The sequence below is a fragment of the Mustelus asterias genome, chromosome 11 (assembly GCF_964213995.1).
Source record: "Mustelus asterias chromosome 11, sMusAst1.hap1.1, whole genome shotgun sequence".
Taxonomy (NCBI): domain Eukaryota; kingdom Metazoa; phylum Chordata; class Chondrichthyes; order Carcharhiniformes; family Triakidae; genus Mustelus; species Mustelus asterias.
The window spans coordinates 47,293,167-47,314,583 of NC_135811.1; the positions used below are offsets into that span (position 1 = coordinate 47,293,167).

Here is a 21,417-nt window from a genome sequence, read left to right on the forward strand (position 1 = left end):
TAGGAATGATGGGGCTGGCATCAGTGATGGGGAGGGGGACTGGCAGGAGCTATTGGGGCTGGCAAGAGTGACTGGGGGATTGGGGCTGGCAGGAGTGATTGCAGGATTGGGGCTGGCAGGAGTGATTGAAGGATTGGAGCTGGCAGGAATAATTGAAGGATTGGGGTTGGCAGGAGTAATTGCAGGATTGGGGCTGGCAGAAATGATTGGAGGATTGGGGTTGGCAGGAGTGATTGGAGGGGACGGGGACGGTCAGTCAGACTGGGAGGGTCTTTCCCATCCGCAGCCGCTACCCTTACCCAGCCACACTCAGTGGCAGCAGCAACGCCGCTCTGAAGCCCCATGCACAGGCTCCCTGGCTCTGTGGGCGCCGAGGTGAGTAAACACTCTGTGGTTGCGTCCCAGAGAAAGTTGCCTTTTGCATTGACGATAAATTTCAGAGAAGTTTCCGGAACTTAATTATTTCAATTTCTCCTGCATCTCGGTAAATGAAGTAAAGCAACGGAAATGAACTTAAACCTGAGCAAGAGTGTGATTGTGACTATTCTGCAGTCAGGGTGAAGATTGGAGGTTTCGTTCACTCACCAGTCACGTTCCGGATTACTTGTGGTGGGGGTGAAAACTCTCTCCAGTTTCTATATATATTTCCCCCCGCTCAGGCTTGTTTCAGACACTCCATCGGAGGGTTCATACCTCCGGGTTCACTTGCCTGTCCAAGGTTAACAGGTAAAAAGGCTGGATGTAATGGTTCTAAACACTTGGCATCTGTGTTAGTGCCTAAACCTCTGAAGTGTGTCTTCGGGTTCCGTGCTCATTGGCACGTAATCTGCCCAATGTTTTACTCGCAAGGGAAAGGGAGAAAATTTCCCCAACCCTCTACTGCAAGTTTACCCCAGTTAACAAATCATTTCATTTCAAATTCACTCTCCACAATATAAACTCATTTGAAAACAACTTGAAGCATGGGCTTTAGCAGATTTGAATGGCTTAGATTCACTGTCCAATCTTATAAATGAGATTAATTAATATTTTATTGTCTGCCTTTACATTTCAGATTAAAGTCCCATTTTTGCCTCTCAAAGGGACTTTTCGAAGTTAGAAAATATTGGTCACCCGTCCTGGGAGGGATTATCTCATCGTGTTCCTTTCCCTGATCTCAGTCAGCAGAAGCCGATGACATGAAGCTAATCTGGGTGATGGCCCTTTGCCTGTCGCTGTTGTCCCTCCTCTCTGTCCCAGGGGAAGGGGCGAGCAGCGGGGGTGACTACCAGCAGCTGAACCGGCCCAGCAAGAAGCGCAAAGGCAAGTCCCTGCCGACCAAAGGCTCGCTCACCACCAAGGGGAGCCACGCGTGTTCCTGGGACATCACGGGGGGAGAAGAGGAGGAAGAGGTCACTCTCCGGGTTAGCTGCAGTGACCAAGCCGGAGGCAGCTACTGGTGTCAGTACGCGGGGAGCCCGCAGAGCTGCCCCACTTACAGCGGCAAGGCTGCTCAGTATTGGAAACAGGTCATTGGCAAGGTGAAGCGAAAGAAACACGCCTGTGAGGGAGACGCCACCCTAAAGACCAGGATCTGCAAGCGGGGGCCAGCCGGGTCGCAGTTAACGCGGAAGGACAAGAACTCGGAGCCCGGCAAGCGGGGGGACACCGCTTATTACAAGAAGGAGCTGGCCAACGAGGCAGCCCAGAACAGCACAGTGCTGGGCCAAGTGGACTCCACCCAGAGAGTGTCTAAAAAGGGCAGGAAAAGATCCAGAGCGTCGGGATCTGAGAAAAGGGAGAAGCAAGGCACATTGAGGGAGATGAATAATGACAATCCCCAGTTTGAGGAGGACCCGTCCCAGGCTTACTGTGCTGAGAAGTGGCAATCTCTCTGCTCCTTCTTCGTTAGCTTGTGGAACGGCTAATTCAATAACTCGCGCTCGCTTTACATTTAGCCAGACTAGTGTTCAACCTTAGGTGTGTCTGTGTGAAATGCCTACTTACCCCGTGTGATTAACAATCATTAACAAAAATCAGACTCAGTGGAGCTGTGCTTCCCATTCCCTAATACAACTGACTCTTCAGATACTAAACAGACTCACAGTCTCAAGTGGAAAGCTGTCCAGTGGCGATTATTGAACATTATCTTTGTGGGTTTAATCATTTAATATTTACATAACACTTTCTTTGCTCTGTTTTTTTTTTACTTTGCCCTGTAAGAGGTAACATTAAAGATCAGTGAAAAGTCTCTCCAGTTATCCTGCCTGCTTGCTTTTCCATTGCCTGCGCCATACGATGTGGACCATTCATCATTAAGGAATGGAGGTGTTGGGGAAATCTGGAGCTGTGCGGACCTGCAGGGCTGAGGGATAACTCAGGTGAGGTGGAATGTGGAAACGGGCTTCACGGTAACTTCATTGCAGTGTTAATGTTACTTGTGACTAATAAATAAACTTTTAACTTTAAACTTAATTTGTTAAATCATGTTTCACCCCCTGCCCGATACATATTCTATTTTTGTCTTCCATGTTACAGTTGAAAGGATGAATTTGTATTTGGTGGGAATCTAATGCAGGATTGTGCGCGTCGCTGGAGGAGAACTGTCAGTGTGACTGGGACTGTCAGTGTGGGACTGTCTGTGAGCCTGGGACTGTCAGTGTGGGACTGTCAGTGTGACTGGGACTGTCAGTGTGACTGGGACTGTCTGTGTGGGACTGTCTGTGTGACTGGGACTGTCAGTGTGGGACTGTCTGTGAGCCTGGGACTGTCAGTGTGGGACTGTCTATGTGACTGGCACAGTCTGTGTGACTAGCACTGTCAGTGTGGACTGTATGTGACTGAGACTGTCTGTGTGGGACTGTCAGTGTGTCTGGGACTGTCAGTGTGTCTGGGACTGTCTGTGTGACTGGCACTGTCTGTGGGACTATCTGTGTGGGACCGTCAGTGTGTCTGGGACTGTATGTGTGGGACTTTATGTGTGGGATTGGGACTGTGTGTGTGACTGGGACTGTCTGTGTGGGACTTTATGTGTGGGACTGGGACTGTGTGTGTGACTGGGACTGTCTGTGTGGGACTGTCTGTGGATCTGTATGTGTGGGAGTGGGACTCTGTGTGGGACTGGGACTGTGTGTGTGGCTGGGACTGTCAGTGTGGGGCAGTCTGTGTGTGACTGTCAGTGTGGGAGTGGGATTGTGTGTGGCTGGGACTGTGTATGGAACTGGGACTGTGCGTGGAACTGTCTGTGTGGGATTTTGTGTGTGGGACAGTCTGTGTGAGATAGTCTGTGTGAAACTGTGTGAAGAGGATGTGGATTAGCAGTCAAACAGAAACAAGGCGAGCTTTCGTCTCGCTCAGTGAGAGCACTCGCTGCCGAGGACGGCATTCCAGATTTCACAAGTTTAGCAGCCACTCTGTCACCTCTTTCTGAGGCTGTGAGGCTGAGAGCTGCATCCTGCCCTGGCTCCCGAAAGTACTGAAATTCTTCACACTGGATGTGGTGTAACTCAACATTCGGAAGGAGCCGGGCTCTAATCTCTCTGCTGGCCCCCTGAAAACTTCTGCTGCATTAATAATAGTCTGAACAACACATGTTATGGTGAGTGCGGTTTGATGCTCCATGAATTGTAAAGCACCACAGGTTGATGGTTAATCTGTGCTGCCTTGTCACCTATAAAGCTTCCTGTCACTTACATGTAATCCCCAAATTTGCACATTAATTCACAGAAAGATAACTTTACTAACTGTCACAAAGGTGCCCTTTTCATGCGGTAATGATGAATGATTGGCAATCAATAAAACACTGGGATGTTTCCAGTGAAACATGCCAGGGTGCTTCGCAGAGTGTTAGTAAACAATGTCTGGCAGTCACAGGGAGATTTCAGCTCAAGCCATTACAGAAACTTTTTAAAGAGGGAAAGAGAGGTTGAGGAACAGAGAGGCTTAAAGGCGGGAATTCCAGAACCCAGGCAGCTGAAGCCAATGACTGAGCGATTACAACTGGCCACTCACAAGAGGTGGAGATGCCGGCGTTGGTCTGGGGTAAACACAGTAAGAAGTCTCACAACACCAGGTTAAAGTCCACCAGGTTTATTTGGTAGCTCAAGCCACTAGCTTTCGGAGCACTGCTCCTTCCTCAGGTAAGTGGGAGTTCTGTTCACAAACAGGGCATATAAAGGCACAAACTCAATTTACAAAATAATGGTTGGAATGCGAGTCTTTACAGGTAATCAAGTCTTCAAGGTACAGACAATGTGAGTAGAGAGAGGGTTAAGCACAGGATAAAGAGATACAATATACATCTCTTTAACCTGTGCTTAACCCTCTCTCCACTCACATTGTCTGTACCTTTAAGACTTGATTACCTGTTAAGACTTGCATTCCAACCATTATTTTGTAAACTGAGTTTGTGTCTTTATATGCCCTGTTTGTGACCAGAACTCCCACTTACCTGATGAAGGAGCAGCGCTCCGAAAGCTAGTGGCTTGTGCTACCAAATAAACCTATTGGACTTTAACCTGGTGTTGTGAGACTTCTTACTGCACTCATAAGAGGCCAGAATTAAATACAACAAAGATCTGGGGGTAGTTGTTGGGCTGTGCAGAGTTCGTAGAATCCCTACAGTGCAGAAGGAGGCCATTCGGCCCATAAAGTCTGCACCAATCACAACCTCACCCAGGCGCTATTCCCATAACCCCATGCATTTACCCTAGCTAGCCCCTCTGACACTAAGGGTCAATTTAGCATGGCCAATCCACCTAACCCGCACATCTTTGGACTGTGGGAGGAAACCGGAGCACCCGGTGGAAACCCACGCAGACATGGGGAGAACGTGCAGACTTTGCACAGACAGTGACCCAAGCCAGGAATCGAACCCAGGCCCCTGGCGCTGTGAGGTAGCAGTGCTAACCACTGTGCCGCCATGCCACCCATGCGAGGGAGAGGCAAGGCCATGGAGGTGTTTTGAAAACGAGCGTGAGAGTTTTAAAATCATAGAATCCCTACAGTGCAGAAAAAGTCTATTCGGCCCATCGAGCCTGCACCAATAACAATCCCAACCAGGCCCCATTCCCGTTACCCTACATGTTTACCCTTCTAATCTCCCTAACACTAAGGGGCAATTTACCTTGGCCAATCAACCTAACCTACACATCTTTGGAGTGTGGGAGGAAACCAGAGCAGTCGGAAAACATGCCAAGAATGTGCAAACTCCACCTGAGGCCAGAACTGGACCCGGGTCTGTGGCACTGTGAGGCAGCAGTGATAACCACTGTGCCACCATGCTGAGGTATTGCCAGATTAGAAGGTCAGTGAGCATAGGGGTGATAGGTGAACAGGACTTCACGCCAGTTAGCATATGGCCAGCAGAATTTTGGATGTATTGAAGTTTATGGAGGGGAGAGGACTAAAAGGCAATCAGTCAGGAGGGTATTGGAATAGTCACATCTGGATGTGACAAAGGCAAGAGGAGATGGTGGTGTAATGATAATGTTGCTGCACTACTAATCCCAGAGACCCAGGTTAATGCTCTGGGGGCATGGGTTCATTGGATTAATAAATCTGGAATATAAAGCTAGTCTCAGTAATAGTGACCATGGTGGCTGTCATTGATTGCTGTAAAAACCCATCTGGTTGACTAATGCCCTTTGGGAAAGGGAGTTTGCCGTCCTTACCTGGTCTGGCTTGCATGTGACTGCAGACCCACAGCAATGTGATTGACTCTTAACTGCTCTCTGAAATAGCCGAGCCAGCCACTCGGTTCAAGGGAAAGTGGGACGGAAACGAATGCTGACCTTGCCAATGACAGAAATAAAAGGGTGAGGGTTGCAGCAGCAGATGAGCTGAAGCAAGGATGGAGATGGATAATGTATTGAAGTGGAGGTAGTGCGGTTCGCCCGAAAGATATACAATTACAGGCATTACTTTGGGTTATGTATTGTATCATACTTTTAAAATGTCACAATTGGAATTTACATTCTTTTCTTATTTTTTCTTTCTCTTTTTCTCTTAACACATCATTTCTTTTCCTTGCTATTTTTATACCTGATTTGCCTATTCAGTCTAATTCAAAGAACAAAGAGCAGTACTGCACAGGAACAGGCCCTTTGGCCCTCCAAGCCTGTGCCGATCATGATGCCTGCTAAAATTAAAACCGTATACACTTACAGAGTCCGTATCCTTCTATTCCCATTCAATTCACGTATTCCTCTAGATGCCCCTTAAATGCCGCTATTGTACCTGCTCCCACCATCTCCCCGGGCAGTGCATTCCAGACCTTCACTGCCTTCTGTGTGAAAACTTGCCTCGCACATCTCCTCTAAACTTTTCCCCATGCACCTTAAACCTATGTCCCCTAGTACTTGACTTTTTTCCCCTAGGAAAGAGCATCTGGCTATCCGCTTTGTCCATTCACCATCCTATCTTCAGTTATTTCTTAATCCTTTAATCTCATTGGTCCGTAACCTCCTTGGAGTGACAATCAGCAACAGATTGATACTCTGTAGTGATTTACCCCGCTCAAATTCCAAAGCACCCGTGTCACTTCTTGATTCTGGTGGGTGAGACAGAATATCATAGAATCTCTACAGTGCAGAAGGAGGCCATTCGGCCCATCAAGCCTGCACTGACAAAAATCCCACCCAGGCCCTATCTCCGCGTATTTACTCTGCTAATCCTGCTGACACTAAGGGTTAATTTAGCACGGCCAATCCACCTAACCTGTACATCTTTGGAGTGTGGGAGGAACCTGGAGCACCCGGAGGAAACCCGCGCAGACACGGGGAGAATGTGCAAACTCCACACAGACAGTCACCCAAGCCGGGAATTGAACCTGGGTCTCTGGCACTGTGAGGCAGCAGTGCTAACCACTGTGCCACCATGCTGCCCAGAAGAAGTGAGGCAGGTCAGAGATTCCAGCAGCGAAGTGGGTCTAGTGGGTAAGTGCAAAAGGAGCAGAGAAAAGGCGGACATGGCCCCCTTTGTATGGCACTAACTGCTGTAAAGCAGATGAGTTTAAAGGGACCATTGAAAGGAAGAAGGTGAGTTCCTCAGATAAGTGAATGGGATGGGGGAGTCCAGACATTGACAAGTACAAGGGGAGTTGTCAGCTCCATGACGGACGTCAAATCAGGGGAATGTCGGGTCAGGTCCAGACAGGTGAGGATAGTCAGCCGGTGTGGGGGGTCAAGCCTGGTCGGGTTGGGTATCAGGTGGAGGTGGGGGGATGGAATCCTGGAATCCCGTGTAGGTGGGGAATACTGTAGAGGGTATGGTGCTTGGTTGAGTGGGTGGGGTCCTCTGGGTGATCAGGAGTGTGTGGGGGGATGTCCCATGTGGGCTTGGTCTGGGTGTTTAAATTAGTTACTCTGAAGTTAGAAGTGTTTTCTTTTCCTCTAACTCTTTCAGAGTAAAACTGGAAGGGCCATCAGAGATTTGTGATTCAAATCACTTGGTCAGATGGTTCCCAGCCCAGCACAATTGTCCAGGGAAAGCTAGCCTATCTGGACAATTGCCAGGTAACCTGTGAACCGCCTCGAGGGATCCCCCAGCTCCTCTCTGAGTTTCCCCCCAAATCTATGCTGAGGAGCTGGGATATTATGGTCCATTGATTATGGAAAAACATGATCCCATTGTGTTTGTACTTCCAACACAGTTGGACGATGCCACTCTCAAACAAAATCTCACTAGTTCTTTGGATTCCTCCTTTTTTATTGATTTTTTAATCACACATCAGTTATGTAATTAATAATAGAATTATAAAATGTTTAATTTTAAGTAGTAATGTCGACAGTTGCTGCATTATAACGGCAATCAATGTAATCTCAACCTTGCAATGTACATAAAGGTCTCACTTGAGCATGAAGGTGCACATAAGAGCATTAAGAATTGGAGCAGTAGGCCATTCGGCCCTTTGAACCTTCTCCACCATTTAATAGGATCATGGATGAACTTCTATCTCAACTGCACTTTGCAGCCTTACACCTGCATCCATTGCTTCCATTAGTATTCAAAAATATATCAATGTCCGTCTTAAATTTGTTTAGTTCATTCAGGAGATGTGGGTTTTTCTGTTGAGGCCAATATTTATTGCCCATCCCTACTTGCCCTTGAGAAGATGGTGGTGAGCCACTTTCATGAACCATTGAATATACTCAACGTCTGAGCATCCAGTCTCTTTGGTAGATTATTCTGAAGATTCACAACTGTAATCCCGGTCCTATGTGGCCAACCCTTGCATGTTACAAGCACTTCGTACCCAGTGATACAATCTTAAAATATAGTTAATCAGAGCAGAGAAGTTCAGTAAATCACTAACTCTAATGAACGTTCTGTTCCTAGACTCCTAACAGGTAAAAATAATCACACCCACCAAATAGAGAAACAAAAACAAACTACTATAGATGCTGGAAAACTGAAATAGAAAATGCTGGAAAACATCCAGCAGGCCAGACAGCATCTACGGAGAAAGAGATAGAGTTAATTTATCAGGCCATGTTGCTGCCTGATCTGCTGAGAGTTCTCAACTTTTGCTGCTGTCATTTCTGCAAATATTAAATTGTTGCCCATTTGTAATTTCCCCAAGAAAAGTATTGACCAATCCTGAATTGACCGACCCCCTTTAAGAGGGTTGATCGTGATAATATGGTTCAGCTACTGCTGTTGAAAAGGTCAGCTATGAAAGGAATGCATTCTCATACGCAACAATAGGCATAATCAAAAACAAACCTTGCAACTCACACTCCAGAAATAGTGCCAGTAGACAGTAAAACTTGCTGCTTATATCAGTGTCGACAAAGCATTGTACTTCACAAGCATCAGTCCAATGTATAAAGATTGTAAGGGGCTGAGAGGGTGAAATTCAAGCAGCTTACGAACATCATCAGAAATGCATGTGTTATATCTTTAAATTTAACTCCAACTGCTTCTTATTCTGCCAAAATGCACTCTGAATCTTCTTCTAAAGGTGTTTCTCAATGAAGATTGGAGTTTATGTCCTATATATTTTATATTAGTTCTCCCTTTGTGTCAATTGCTGCCAAGTTTTTTATGTGTCAATATAACAGATGGCAGGAATAGAGATTTTGGTACAAAATATTATGGTTAGTCTTCTACAATACCAACGAAAAATGAGCTCAATATTTACTAGATTATAAGACTATGTCGCCATTTGATAAATGCAAAGCATTGTACCAGAATTGGGATTTCTTATTTACATATAAAAATACGAATTAGGAACAGGGATACACCACTCAGCCCTTTGAGCCTGCTTCACCATTCAATGAGATTGTGGCTAATCTGATTGTAACCTCAGGCACAATCTTTCCGCCCGGCTACACTAATCGACCAGCCCAACGGGGCGGAAAACTTAAGCGGAAGGCTAAAAATGCGAATCACGCCTGGGGTTGGTCCATTCGCGATCCTCCAAGGCAATTTTGCTAGGAAGGGCGCAAGGCTGATTTAAATATTTATAACTTCATTTAAATGCTATTAGTGAGCCCGGAGCATAATAGTCCGGGCTCACTTAGCTTTCTGACCTCATCAGTGGAGTTCCTCACGATGGGTGTAGAGGAATATGGGCCAAATGTGGGTAATTGGGATTAGTTTAGGGGTTTTAAAAACAAAAGGGCGGCATGGACAAGTTGGGCTGAAGGACCTGTTTCCATGCTGTAAACCTCTATGACTCTATCTCTCACCATTTAGATAATACGCTTTTTTGAATTTTTTTCTGCCAAATTGGACAATTTCACACTTATTCACATTATACTCCATTTTCTAGGTCTTTGCTTATACTTGTATTGTACAAAGTCCAGCTACATTTCATAAATAAGGCCTAGTATTAGGACTCTGTAACTCTTTCAAATTCTTAATTGTCAGAACATTAACAATCTTAAGATTATATTCACAGAAGTTTAGAAGACTGAAAGGGGATCTCATAGAAACTTATAACATTTTAACAGGGTAGATTCAGAAAGAATATCCCCAATGGTGGGGGAGTCCCAAACCAGGGGTGATAGTTTGAGGATAAGGGATAAATCTTTTAGAACTGAGGTGAGGAGAAATTTCTTCATTCAGAGGGTGGTGAATGTGTGGAATTCTCTACCAAAGAAAGTAGTTGAGGTCAAAACGTTGTCTGATTTCAAGAAGAAATTAGATATAGCTCTTGGGGCGAAAAGGATCAAGGGATATGGGGGGGAAGGCAGGATCAGGATATTGAATTTGATGATCAGCCATGATCAAAATGAATGGCGGAGCAGGCTCGAAGGGCTGAATGGCCGACTCCCCCTTCTAGTTTCTATGTTTCTATCTCAGGATCCCAGGCAAAGGAACATATAACCTTTATCAAAGCCAAAGTGGAGAGATGGGAGTCATGTGGCATGATCCCCCTAACTTGGTAACCAGTCTGCGAATCAGACTGCCATCTCCCATCTACCAAGCAGCAGCTCAGAATAGAGGCTCTGTACAGGTTTGAATGCCTGGCTCCCATCTACACTGTTTCTACTGGAACTTCTATACCATTGCGACAAGATTAATTCATCTCTATTCACCTATCCCATTGTGGAAGGCATCTCAAGAGAAAAGTGTGTTGTGCAGCATCAGTTTTCAACCTGCTGACATCTATGAAGAAATACACCTTTGGAATTTGAGTCTGAACTCATGTGGAACAATAATAATTTTCTCTGTTGCCTTTGCCCTGTAAACCATTCTTTCTCAATCCGCCCACCCCCTCGTGTTTATGTGCGTGCAAATAAATAATCCCCTGAGTTCATTCTATCTCCAGTTTGCTGTGGGGTTATTAATAGAGATTGGATCACACCAAAACTGAGGAGTTGGGGAACACACCACCATTTATAAAGGGGAAATCAAAATCAAAGCACCTTTCTGTTTATGGACTGGTAATGAGAGGAGAAATCAGGGCTGTTTAAGTTAAAACCCCATTTATCCATAACAACAGGTGCATGAAAGCAGGCTTATGGGTCAGAAGCTTTAGCTGAGAGAATAGAAAATAATGTAAGCTTGCGAAACATCAATTTATTTTGTGGTTTTATTATACTTTTTTAATCCTGTGAATAATTACATAGTCATAGAATCCAATTATTTACTGGGATACAGTGGTAAGCTCTCAACCCCAAGCTTACAAAGTATGGCATGTCACCTAAAGTCAGGGAATGAAAGTATTGTTGCACAATAAAACTTACTTACATGAACCAAAGTACATTTTAACTTATACCATGAAAATTCCAGTCGATTATTATGAACCCATTTTGTTTCGTAAGTAAGAAGCTATGAGTTCATTCATCAGCATTAATATGTTGTCTCAGAGGATTGCAGAGAAAGTTGATGGGCTGTTTAGATTTAATGACAATACCACAGCACTAGAATTCAAGAGAGAAATTGAGAAACAATATATAAGACAGCAGCAGACTAGGGGAAAACTTTTGGCTTTATAAAATTCCCAGGCTGAGAGAAACCTTTGTTTTGCTGCCCAGTATAAAGGTGCAGTATTTCTGTTCAACAGTGTAATATTTATTATATACGCAAGACTGAAACACTATTAGCAATTGGTTAAAGAGCTATTATGTGTGAGACAACAGCTTGCTTGTTAATGACATTCTGCAACAGTGAATGGCATTGATGGGCAATAAAACTGTGACTATTGTCTAATGAGTTTGAGGCAGAGGCTTTAGACTGCACTAGGAGATAAACAGACTCCTGTTAAAGGATAAACCTACACCAATACTGAACAAAGTATTCAGAATGGAAGGAAAGCCTGAGAGATAGAAAGGTGATCTTGATATTGTTTCATTTACAGGCATTGAAACACATGTAGTTAATCCAGGAAGAATTGAATCAGCCGCTTATAGCTTTAGCCTGCAAAGTGCACTCAGTATTTGTATTATGGGCAGATTGAGGCGGGGAGTCTCCATTTGATTGGGAAAATAATGGCAATCAATGTAAGTTTTCAATAGCTCAGCTGCTGTTTCTGAAAAAGGGTTTTGAAAACAATTGTTTTAAAGGAAGAATTTGGATTGATTATAGTGATTATCACATCCTCACAATATCCCAACGCACTTTGCAGCCAATAATAATGAATCCATTTTGAAATGTCGAGACATCTTTTGAACAAATAAGCAGGGTCTTTGTTTAATGTCTCATCTGAAAACCAACACCTCTAACTATGCAGCTTTCTCTCAATACTGCCCTGAAGTGTCAATTTAGATTATGATCAAGTCCTAGAATGGGATCTCTGACATAACTGGGCCAAATTGTAAATTTTACATTGATCCAATTACAAGCGTTTATTTATATATTATTCATTTGCGGGACATGGGCGTTGCTGGCTGGCCAGCATTTATTGTCCATCCCTAGTTGCCCGAGGGCAGTTGAGAGTCAACCACATTGCTGTGACTCTGGAGTCACTTGTAGGCCAGACCAGGTAAGAACATCAGATTTCCTTCCCCAAAGGACATTAGTGAATCAGATGGGTTTTTCCAACAATCGACAATGGTTTCATGGTCATCAGTAGATTCTTAATTCAAGATTTTTTAAAAATTGAATTCATTTCCACCATGGCAGGATTTGAACCCAGACCCCAGAACATTAGCTGAGTTTCTGGATTAATAGTCTAGCAATAATACCAATAAGCCATCGCCTCCCCAGAGGATAAACAATTTGCATTTATACCGTGAGTTTAAATAGAAAAAAAGTTCCATAGTGTTTCGCATTGGAGTGTGCTGGCAGTGACAATACCTGGAAGGAGTGCAGTCCAAACCGTGGCACCAATGAATAAGGGACTGATTCCACAGCAGGGAACAGTAATGAATAGACGTTCAGTCATTATAGGAGATTCCATAGTTAAGGGAACAGAGCAGCATTTCTGTAACCGTCATCCTGAGTTCCGCATGGTGTATTAGCTTCCTGGTGCCAGGGTAAAGGACATTATGAGGAGGATATAGATTATTCCACTGGGAGAAAGGAGTGAGCCAGAAGTCGTGGTGTAAAACAATCCCAATCACATGCAGAGGGCAGACAGATGTTTCAGGAGTTTAGCTATTCACCCGGCCCGCCAATCTCTGGTCAGAATCCCGACAGCCAGGCAAATTGGGCATCAGGGCTAATTCAGGAATGGTGCCAGGCATCAGACCCATTGCAATTCTACTGGCCCACCTTGTCAGCCCCGATCAGGTTCCAGCGCCTAATTAATATTAATAAATAGACATTTAACTGCCATGACTGGGTTTCAGACTAGATGCTCCAGTCTTCCATATGCAGCCCTCTCCCTGCCACCACCTCCTTCCCTCATCCCCCACTTTCCCAGGGGGAAGTCCACCGGGCGGGATTTGGTGCAGGTCTTGACAAACGTGGGCCTGGTGCCTTGGATTCTGAGGGGGCAAGGAGGTAACTAGTGTGCCTTTGTGCCACTCTGCAGCCGGACAGTAGCAGAGGGAGGGTCCCCCTGGGGGTTGGGTGGGCTTGTGCTGGGTGGCAGTGGTTGACCTCATGACATTCTCCCGGGAGTGGGGTCTCGAGGCTGGACTACCCCTTCTAGTTCTGGGAAAAGTAGAGGTCACTCCTCGCATGGTGATCTCAAGCAGCTTTCAGTTCAAAATCTTCCTTCTTGTCTGGGTATTGTGAAACCTTTGAAGTGGCCTGGTCACTTTGATATCCATTCCCCCTGAACACTTGGAAACCTTCAAAATCACGGCAGCACTCTATTTTAAACAACAGATTCCGTTTCTCTCTCTCAGAAGCCCCAGGTGTGAGAAGATCCCTTTGAAGTCCTCATATTGACAGGAGATCTTAGTTTCAGTGGGGGATTCCCTTTTGTAGCCTGAATGAGCAGCAGGTGCAGCCTGGCCACTTTGATCATTCTGACTGACAGCTGCACAGCAGATCAGACATTTCATTGTAGACACAATGCAGGAAGCCTCATGAATCTTTTCATTCCACTAAACTTGCTTACTCAGCCCCATTCTTTCGACACTGCATTTTCTTCAGGACTCTCAGCCTTCTTGGAAAGTTCAAAAAGCCTCAGAAGTTTTGTGCTCATTCAATGTCAGGCTCCATTACCTTTAACTAGCCTTTGATTGACAGGTTGAATCAATTGCACACTTGCCAGGAGCTTTATTTGTCTTTCCTTTCACGATTGAATGCATCTCAAGTACTTTCTATGCATTGCGGTAGGAAAAGTAAGATGTCATGGCTACTGGGTAATTGATCCAACCTGTCAATCAAAAGCAGAGGGCTGGATTTTCCAGCTGCTTGCCCGAAGATTGGAAAATCCAGCCCGAGGTCAAGGAACTTTTGCATGGTCCGTGTCCTGCCTGCTACAATTCCCATGGCGGGTGGGACGGGAACATTCCACCCAGAATGTTTATAAATATTCTGGTTAGGAACAAAGGCCTGAGGAGACTCTATTTCAGAGTGTCTCTCTTGTGGAAGGGGGTGCGGGGAGGGGGTGGGGGGGAATGAGGCCCCTGACTGGGGCAGATTACCTTCATGTCTGCATGATGTGGCGGTGGTGGGGTGGGGGGGGGTGGTGACCAATTCTCTCAGTGGGGGAAAGATGTCCCTCTGTGCTTAGGGGTTGGGGGTGCTCCCATGTCAGCGGGGGTGACCATGTCTATTGTGGCCTGTCTCTGAATGCTGAGATCTCTATAAAGCCAGGCTGGCCAGCATGTTTTGCGATGGGCATACATTTAAGTGGTATGGGTGGGTGAATGTCACCTGATAGGCAATGCTAATGCCAGTGGAAAACACTCCGGTTTTCCCACTGGCAGTAACACTTAGAACCAATTTGTGCCTATATCATAGAATCATAGAATTCCCATAATGCCAAAGAGGCCATTCGGCCCATCGAGTCTGCACTGACTCTCTGACAGAGCAGCTCACCCAGGCCCTCTCCCCTGCCCTATCCTCGCAACCCCACACATTTACCACGTCTAATTTATCTAACCTACACATCTTTGGACATGAAGGGATAATTTAACATGGCCAATCGACCTAACCTGCAAAACCTTGGAATGTGGGAGGAAAGCCATGCAGACATGGGAAGCATGTGCAAACTCCACATAGTCACCCAAGGCCAGAATTGAACCAGGATCCCTGGAGCTGTGAGGCAGCAGAGCTAACCACTGTGCCACTGTGCCGCCTATAATTTCTGGATTTCTCCAGTGCCATACGTTAACGAGAATAATGTAATAAGTCCTCAGAGGCAGAAATCCCTTCACCAAAATCCCTTTATTTACAAGTCTGACAACAGCATACAGAGTGCTTTCAGTTAGCAGCCTACACTAGGAGTTCCAGAGGAACAGACACTCCTGGTTAAATACAAAGCAAGAGGCTCCCTGATTGGCCCATCAATTTGACCTTTAATCAGAGAGTTCATATTCTAACAGGCCCACCTCAATTGCCTGATTAAAGTCATTACAAATAGAAATAGAAAGATAAGGAGAATCAATGTGTAGCTTGAGGCACGGTACAGAAAGGAAAGCTTTAGATTCTTTGGGTATTAGGGATTGAGAAAGATCTGGTGAAGATGTCACCTAAGCCAAAGGGACAGATTGTACCTTGAACAAATGTTCTCACAGGAAAGTTCACTCATTTATTTGGGAAGGTTTAAACTAAATTGGCAACGTTCGGCCACTGGCAAGTAAGAGGATAAGGTGCATAAAGTGAGAGTATTCAATAATACTGGAGAAAGAACTAGTGTCATTTTAGATAGGAGCGGACAAAAAAGTTCCAGGAGGAATACAAAGAAAGATTTAGAATGCATGCATGTAAAAGCAGCAAGTATGGTGAATAAAGTTAGTGACCTAAAAAGACAAACGACCTGGTGTGAATATGATGTGGTGGAATAACAGAAACATGGCTTAAGATGTTAAGAGGACTGGGTGCTTAATATTCAAGGGTATAGAGTGTTCACAAAAGATAGGAAAGGACTAAAGAAAGGTGGCATGGATTAGGCAGATATTGTAGAGTTGGAAAGAAGGGATTCCTTTGAGGGGGCAAGGACAGAATCTATTTGGTTAGAGTTGGGGAGCAAGAAGGAAATGATTTATCTACTGGTGAGTGTCCTACAGGAGACAGAGAGCGATAGAGGAGCCAAACTGCAGGAAAATCACAGAGATGTGCAAGAATTTTCAAGTAGTGATACTGGGATATTTCATTCAAATATTGACTGGGATAATGTTGGAGTAAAGGCTAAGGAGGGAGGAGGAATTTCAGAAGTTTGTTCAGGAGAACTTTCTTGGTCAGTATGTTCTCAACCCAACTAGGAAGGAGACATTGCTGGACCTGGCACTGAGGAATAAGGTAGATAAAGTGGACCAAGTGTCAGTGCGAGAAGACTTAGGTAAATATTGGATCATTACAAGCTAAGGTTACATTAATTATGGAGAAGAGCAAGGAAAAATCTAAAGTAGAACTTCTGAATTGGAGAAGAGTTAACTTCAGGAGATCTAGCCAGGGTAAAATGGAACCAAAGTTTGACAGGAGAAACTGGAACAGAACAGGAGGAGATGTTTAAGGTGCCGGATTGGTACATTACAACAAGGGTGAAAGGTAGGTGAATCAAAGCCTGGGCTCCTTGGATGACAAGTAAAATAGAGGATATTGTGAAATGAGAAAAAAGAGAGGATGCATGATATATCTCAGGTCATTTCTTCAAGCAAGGACAAGGCCAAATACAATAAGTTGGGAGGGGAAGTGAAAAAGAAAATAAGAAAGAATATGAAAATAAAATGGTGGTTACTATAAAAGGGACCAGCATGTAAATAAAGTGGGTAGGAAGAGGTGGATGGTCACCTGACATCCTATTAGGGGAAAATGATGAGAATCATAGAATCCCTACAGTGCAGAAGGAGGCCATTCAGCCCATTGAATCTGCACGAACCACAATCCCAGCCAGGCCCTATTCCCACAACCCCACAAATTTTCCCTGCTGATCCCCCTGACACTAGGTCAATTTAACATGGCCAATCAACCTAACCCGCATATCTTTCAACTGTGGAAGGAAACCGGAGCACCCGGAGAAAACCCACGCAGACACAGGGAGAATGTGCAAACTCCACACAGACAGTGACCCGAGGCCAGAATTGAATCCAGGTCCCTGATGCTGTGCAACAGCAGTGCTAACCACTGTGCCACCGTGCCGCCTGCCAATATCTGCTTATTTTTTACTAAGCAACAGGGTCCTGACTCGACATCAGTAGAAATGAGATGGTGGAGGTAATGGATGAGGTAAAAATTGAAAGGCAGATATACTGGAAAGCTGGTTACACTGAGAGTGGATAGGTTGTCTGCTCCGGATGGCTTGCATCCCAGGTTGTAAAGGAATTAGGATTGAAGATAATGGAAGAGTCAATCAAAATCTTCCATTCAAAATATTTCATTCAAAAAAGATGCAAGGACATTCCGAGAAGCTACAGGACGGTCAGTTTAACTTCGGTGGTGGGAAAGGTTTTTGAAACAATTATCAGTGAAGAAGAATTAACAGGCATTGAGAGAGGTTTGAGGTTAATCATGGAAAGCTAAGAAGAATTTGTCAAAGGCTGATTGTGCTTGACTAATTTAATCAACTCCTTTGATGAAGTAACTTAGACAGTCATTGAAGGGAAAGCAAATGGATGTTGCCTCCACGGATCTTAAGAAAGGCTTGGGCAAAGTACCAAAAAAGGGTTGTTTAACAAACTGAGGCTCATGGTACAGTGTGGATAAAAAACTGTGAGTCATGGTAAATGATTATTTTTCAGACTGGAGGATGGTGGACAGTGGTTCCCCCATGTTCAATACTTAATCTCTGATTTTTAAATTATATATATATATACATAAATGATTTGGATATTGAAATACAGATTAGAATTTCAATAGTTGCCATTGATACCAAACCTGGAGGTGTAGCAAACAGTGAGGATGATGCCAATCAACTGCAGCAGATCAAAGATAGGCTAGTAGAATGAGCAGACAAGTGGAAGATAGAGTTTAGTGCTGAAAAGTGTGAGGTGATTGATTATCAAAGGGATAGGGAGAGGCGATATCGATATGATGGCACATCTTAAAGTGTGTGCAGGGACAGACGGACCTGGGTGTTTACAAAGGGTAGATCTTTGAAGGGGCAATTAAGAGATATTGGGAGAGAATTTAACAGAGTATTCACAATCTTGGGTTTCATAAATAAAGTACAAAAGCAGGGATGTTATGCTGAACCTTTCTAAAGCTCTGGTGAGGCCACAACTAGCTAATGGTTAGATATACCACAACCAGAGAACTGCATTTAGTTCTGGTCACCACACTTTAGGAGCATTGTGATGCCCTTGAGAGGGTGCAGAGGAAGTTTACCAGAATAGTTTCAGGGATTAGGGATTTTAGCAACAAGGTTAGGTTGAAAGCTAGGATTGTTCTCTTTGGAGCAAAGGACATTGAGGCAAGATGTCATTGTGGTTTAAATAAGGTAGACAAAGAAAAACATTTCCCATTAGTCAATGGTACAAGGACTAAGGCACACAGTTCTAAGATTTTGGGTAAGATTTTGGGTGGATGTGAAGAAGAACTTTTGTTTTACACAGTGAGTGTTAATGACCTGGAATTTGCTACCTATGAGGGTGATGGAAGCGGAGACAATCAATAATATCTAAAGGAAATTGAATAGCTGCTTGAGAGGGCTATGAGGAGAGAGAGAGGGGGATCGGGACTGAGTGGACTAAGCTTTGCATCATCAATCCAAATGTCTCCTCCTTTGGTTCAGGGTTACTTTATTTCCTGATTTCCACTTGTCATAGAAACACAGTCAGTGTAACACAGAAGGGGGCCATTCAGCCTATCGAGCCCAAATACAAGAGAGCCAATTTGAACTCGATAGGCTGAATGGCCTCCTTCTGGGTTGTACTGACTGTGTTTCTATGACAAGTGGAAATCAGGAACTAAAGTAACCTTGAACCAAAGGAGGAGACATGTGGAGTGATGACCCAAAGCTTAGTCGAAGTGGTGGCTTCGTCAAAGGAGGAAAGGGAAGTGGGGACGGTCGCGTCAAGGGAGGGAATTTCAGACCATGAAGTCTAGAGCCCTATAAATGACCCAATGAAAGAGATTATTTTCCCAGTGCATCTTCACTAACAAACACTCCAGAAAATTGTCATTTTGCAGCACTGCATGGGAGAATGATTTAAAATGAAGATTAGTAAAGGTGGCACATTGGAAGTAAAGTCTGAAATGAGGGAGGATCTTTACTTCTGTAAGTAAATAAATGTCAGAGATCATGCTTACCTGTAAAGTTATCTTGCTCCCAAAGCAGGAAACAATCTGAATATATCCTATTCTAACAATGTTTGATTTGATTTTGATTTGATTTGATTTATTATTGTCACGTATTAATATGCAGTGAAAATTATTGTTTCTTGCGCGCTATACAGACAAAGCATACCATTCATAGATAAAGTGCAGCTCCAACAATGGTCATAAAACTCAACACTTTCTAAAGTAAAGCAGCCAAATTGATTGGGACCCCCATCCAACATCTTAACATTCACTCACTCCACCAGGGGCAGACCGTACCTGCAGTGTGTATCACCTTCAGGTTGCACTGTCACATGTCTTCTAAGACAGCATCTTCCAAACCCACAACCTAGAAGCACAAGGGCTGCAGGTACCTATGGATGCCACCATCTGCAGTTCCCCTCCAAGTAACACACTTGGAACTATATCACTGCTCCTTGCACCACATGGACCGCAACTGTTCAAGAAAACTACTCACTTCACCTTCCCAAAGGCAATTAGGGATGGTCAACAAATGTTGATCTTTCCAGGGATGCCCACATCCCATGAACAAATTGAAAAGGTATTCATGATGAGAAAGAAAAGGTGGGGGGGGGGGAATTCACTGGCCCCATTTGCTGCTGGCGGGAATCTCGATGCACTGCTGAATGGGGCGTTGGCCAAAAATCAGGGTTTCCGCCGGGCGTGAAGCCATTCGGAATTCACCCGTCCCGCCTCATCAGCCTTGATCGGGTTCCCATCCAGAAAAGGCAGCAATGCAATTATTATTCAAAACCCCAGTCTCATTAGTGAGCTTGAAGCCCGATTCAATGCCCTTCCACCATTCACTCGTCTCCCAGCAGGAACTGCACTGGTGGGTAATGGCCAGGGTGGACCTGACATGCTGGACCCTGAGGGGGGTCCAGGGGTTAGCTCCAGTGGCCGCTGCCAGGCTGCAGAGAGATAGTCCCCCTAAGGGTCAGGCTGGGGGCAAAGGGTTGATCTTGGCACTGTTTTTGGGATCAGGATCCCATGGCAGGACTGCCCCTTCTAGCCCTGGCAGACCTGAAGATCACCCCTGGCATGGTGATTTCAGGCACTTCTGCGATTAACATCTTCATTCCTGCCTGACATCTGTGAGGACCCTCCTTCTGCAGCGTAGCAGCAGAGGAGCAAATGGTCACCGGACCAACCTCCTTGACCCTTGTGGCCCAGGTCAGGGGGCCAGTGCCAGGGGGCAGTGTATCACTGGCACTGCCAAGGCATGTGGCCTGAAGGGGGTGGGGGCCTGTGGGAGTCTGAGGGGGCAATGGACATTAGTGGGTGTTTGAGTGCAGTCTGAGGGATGAGGGAGGCAGTGGGGGTCTGAGGAGAAGACTGAAAGGGGAAGGGGCTGTGGGGTTCAAAAGGGGGAGGGGGGCCGAGCAGGGGCTGGGACGGGGGGGACGGTCGGGTCATGTCACCCTCATGCCTGCGTGGTGTGGGGTGGTGATGGCCCGTTATTTGAATGGTGGGGAGGGGGAGGATGCCGCTCTTTGCTGAGGGGTTGGTGGTGCTTCACTGGTTGGCGGGGGGAGTGGGGGTCAGCATTTCAGTTTGCGGGGGGGGGGGGGGGGGGTGGGGGGAGCGCAAGGGGACCTGTCCGTGAACGTGGAGATTGAGGCACCCTTCAAAAACGGTGCCTTGATCTCTGAAAGGCTGAGCTGCCAGGCGCGGTTCACGGGATGCATGAAATTGCATCCATCAGGTGGGTAAATCCCATGTGACAGACACGCCCAGCGCGATCCATGTCTGTTCTCACACCGGCGCGAGCACTTAGCCCGAAAGTGGGGGAATTTCACCCAATGTGATTCATTTCCATCTTAAGTTTATTTTGTGCCACAACACCATTGATTAGCTGCCTTGTTTTCTCATCTGCCCAAGTGATCAAAGAATGAGCATGAAGCTCCTTTGCGCTGCTGCCGAGTGTCTCATTTGTGAGCAAATTGAGGCTGCCTGTGAATTTTAAAGATGTAAACCTACTTCTCTAAATCTGTGGAGAGCACATATTTTGAGTTAAAACCTGCGACAGAACTTTCAAAGAATGTAAAACATACACCCAAGTCTTTTCACTGGGGCTCAAGACACTGAACCACTGCCACTCTTCCCACTCTGGCACCCCTGACTACAGCTGCTATTTCTGTGTCCCTT

General features: G+C 45.3%; 1 protein-coding gene across 1 annotated transcript; it reads left to right on the forward strand.

The window, feature by feature from the left end:
* The first annotated feature begins 305 nt into the window (after positions 1–305).
* LOC144500904 (fibroblast growth factor-binding protein 3-like) lies at positions 306–2,447 on the forward strand. The gene is made up of 2 exons (XM_078224406.1): positions 306–375; positions 1,055–2,447. Exon 2 carries the CDS (start codon positions 1,179–1,181, stop codon positions 1,905–1,907), a length of 729 nt encoding a protein of 242 aa, XP_078080532.1. The 5' UTR covers positions 306–375; positions 1,055–1,178; the 3' UTR covers positions 1,908–2,447.
* The last annotated feature ends 18,970 nt before the right edge of the window (positions 2,448–21,417 follow it).

Excerpts from the sequence above, each read along its gene's own strand:
- LOC144500904 (XM_078224406.1), top strand. The coding sequence starts at position 1,179 with ATGAAGCTAATCTGGGTGATGGCCCTTTGCCTGTCGCTGTTGTCCCTC.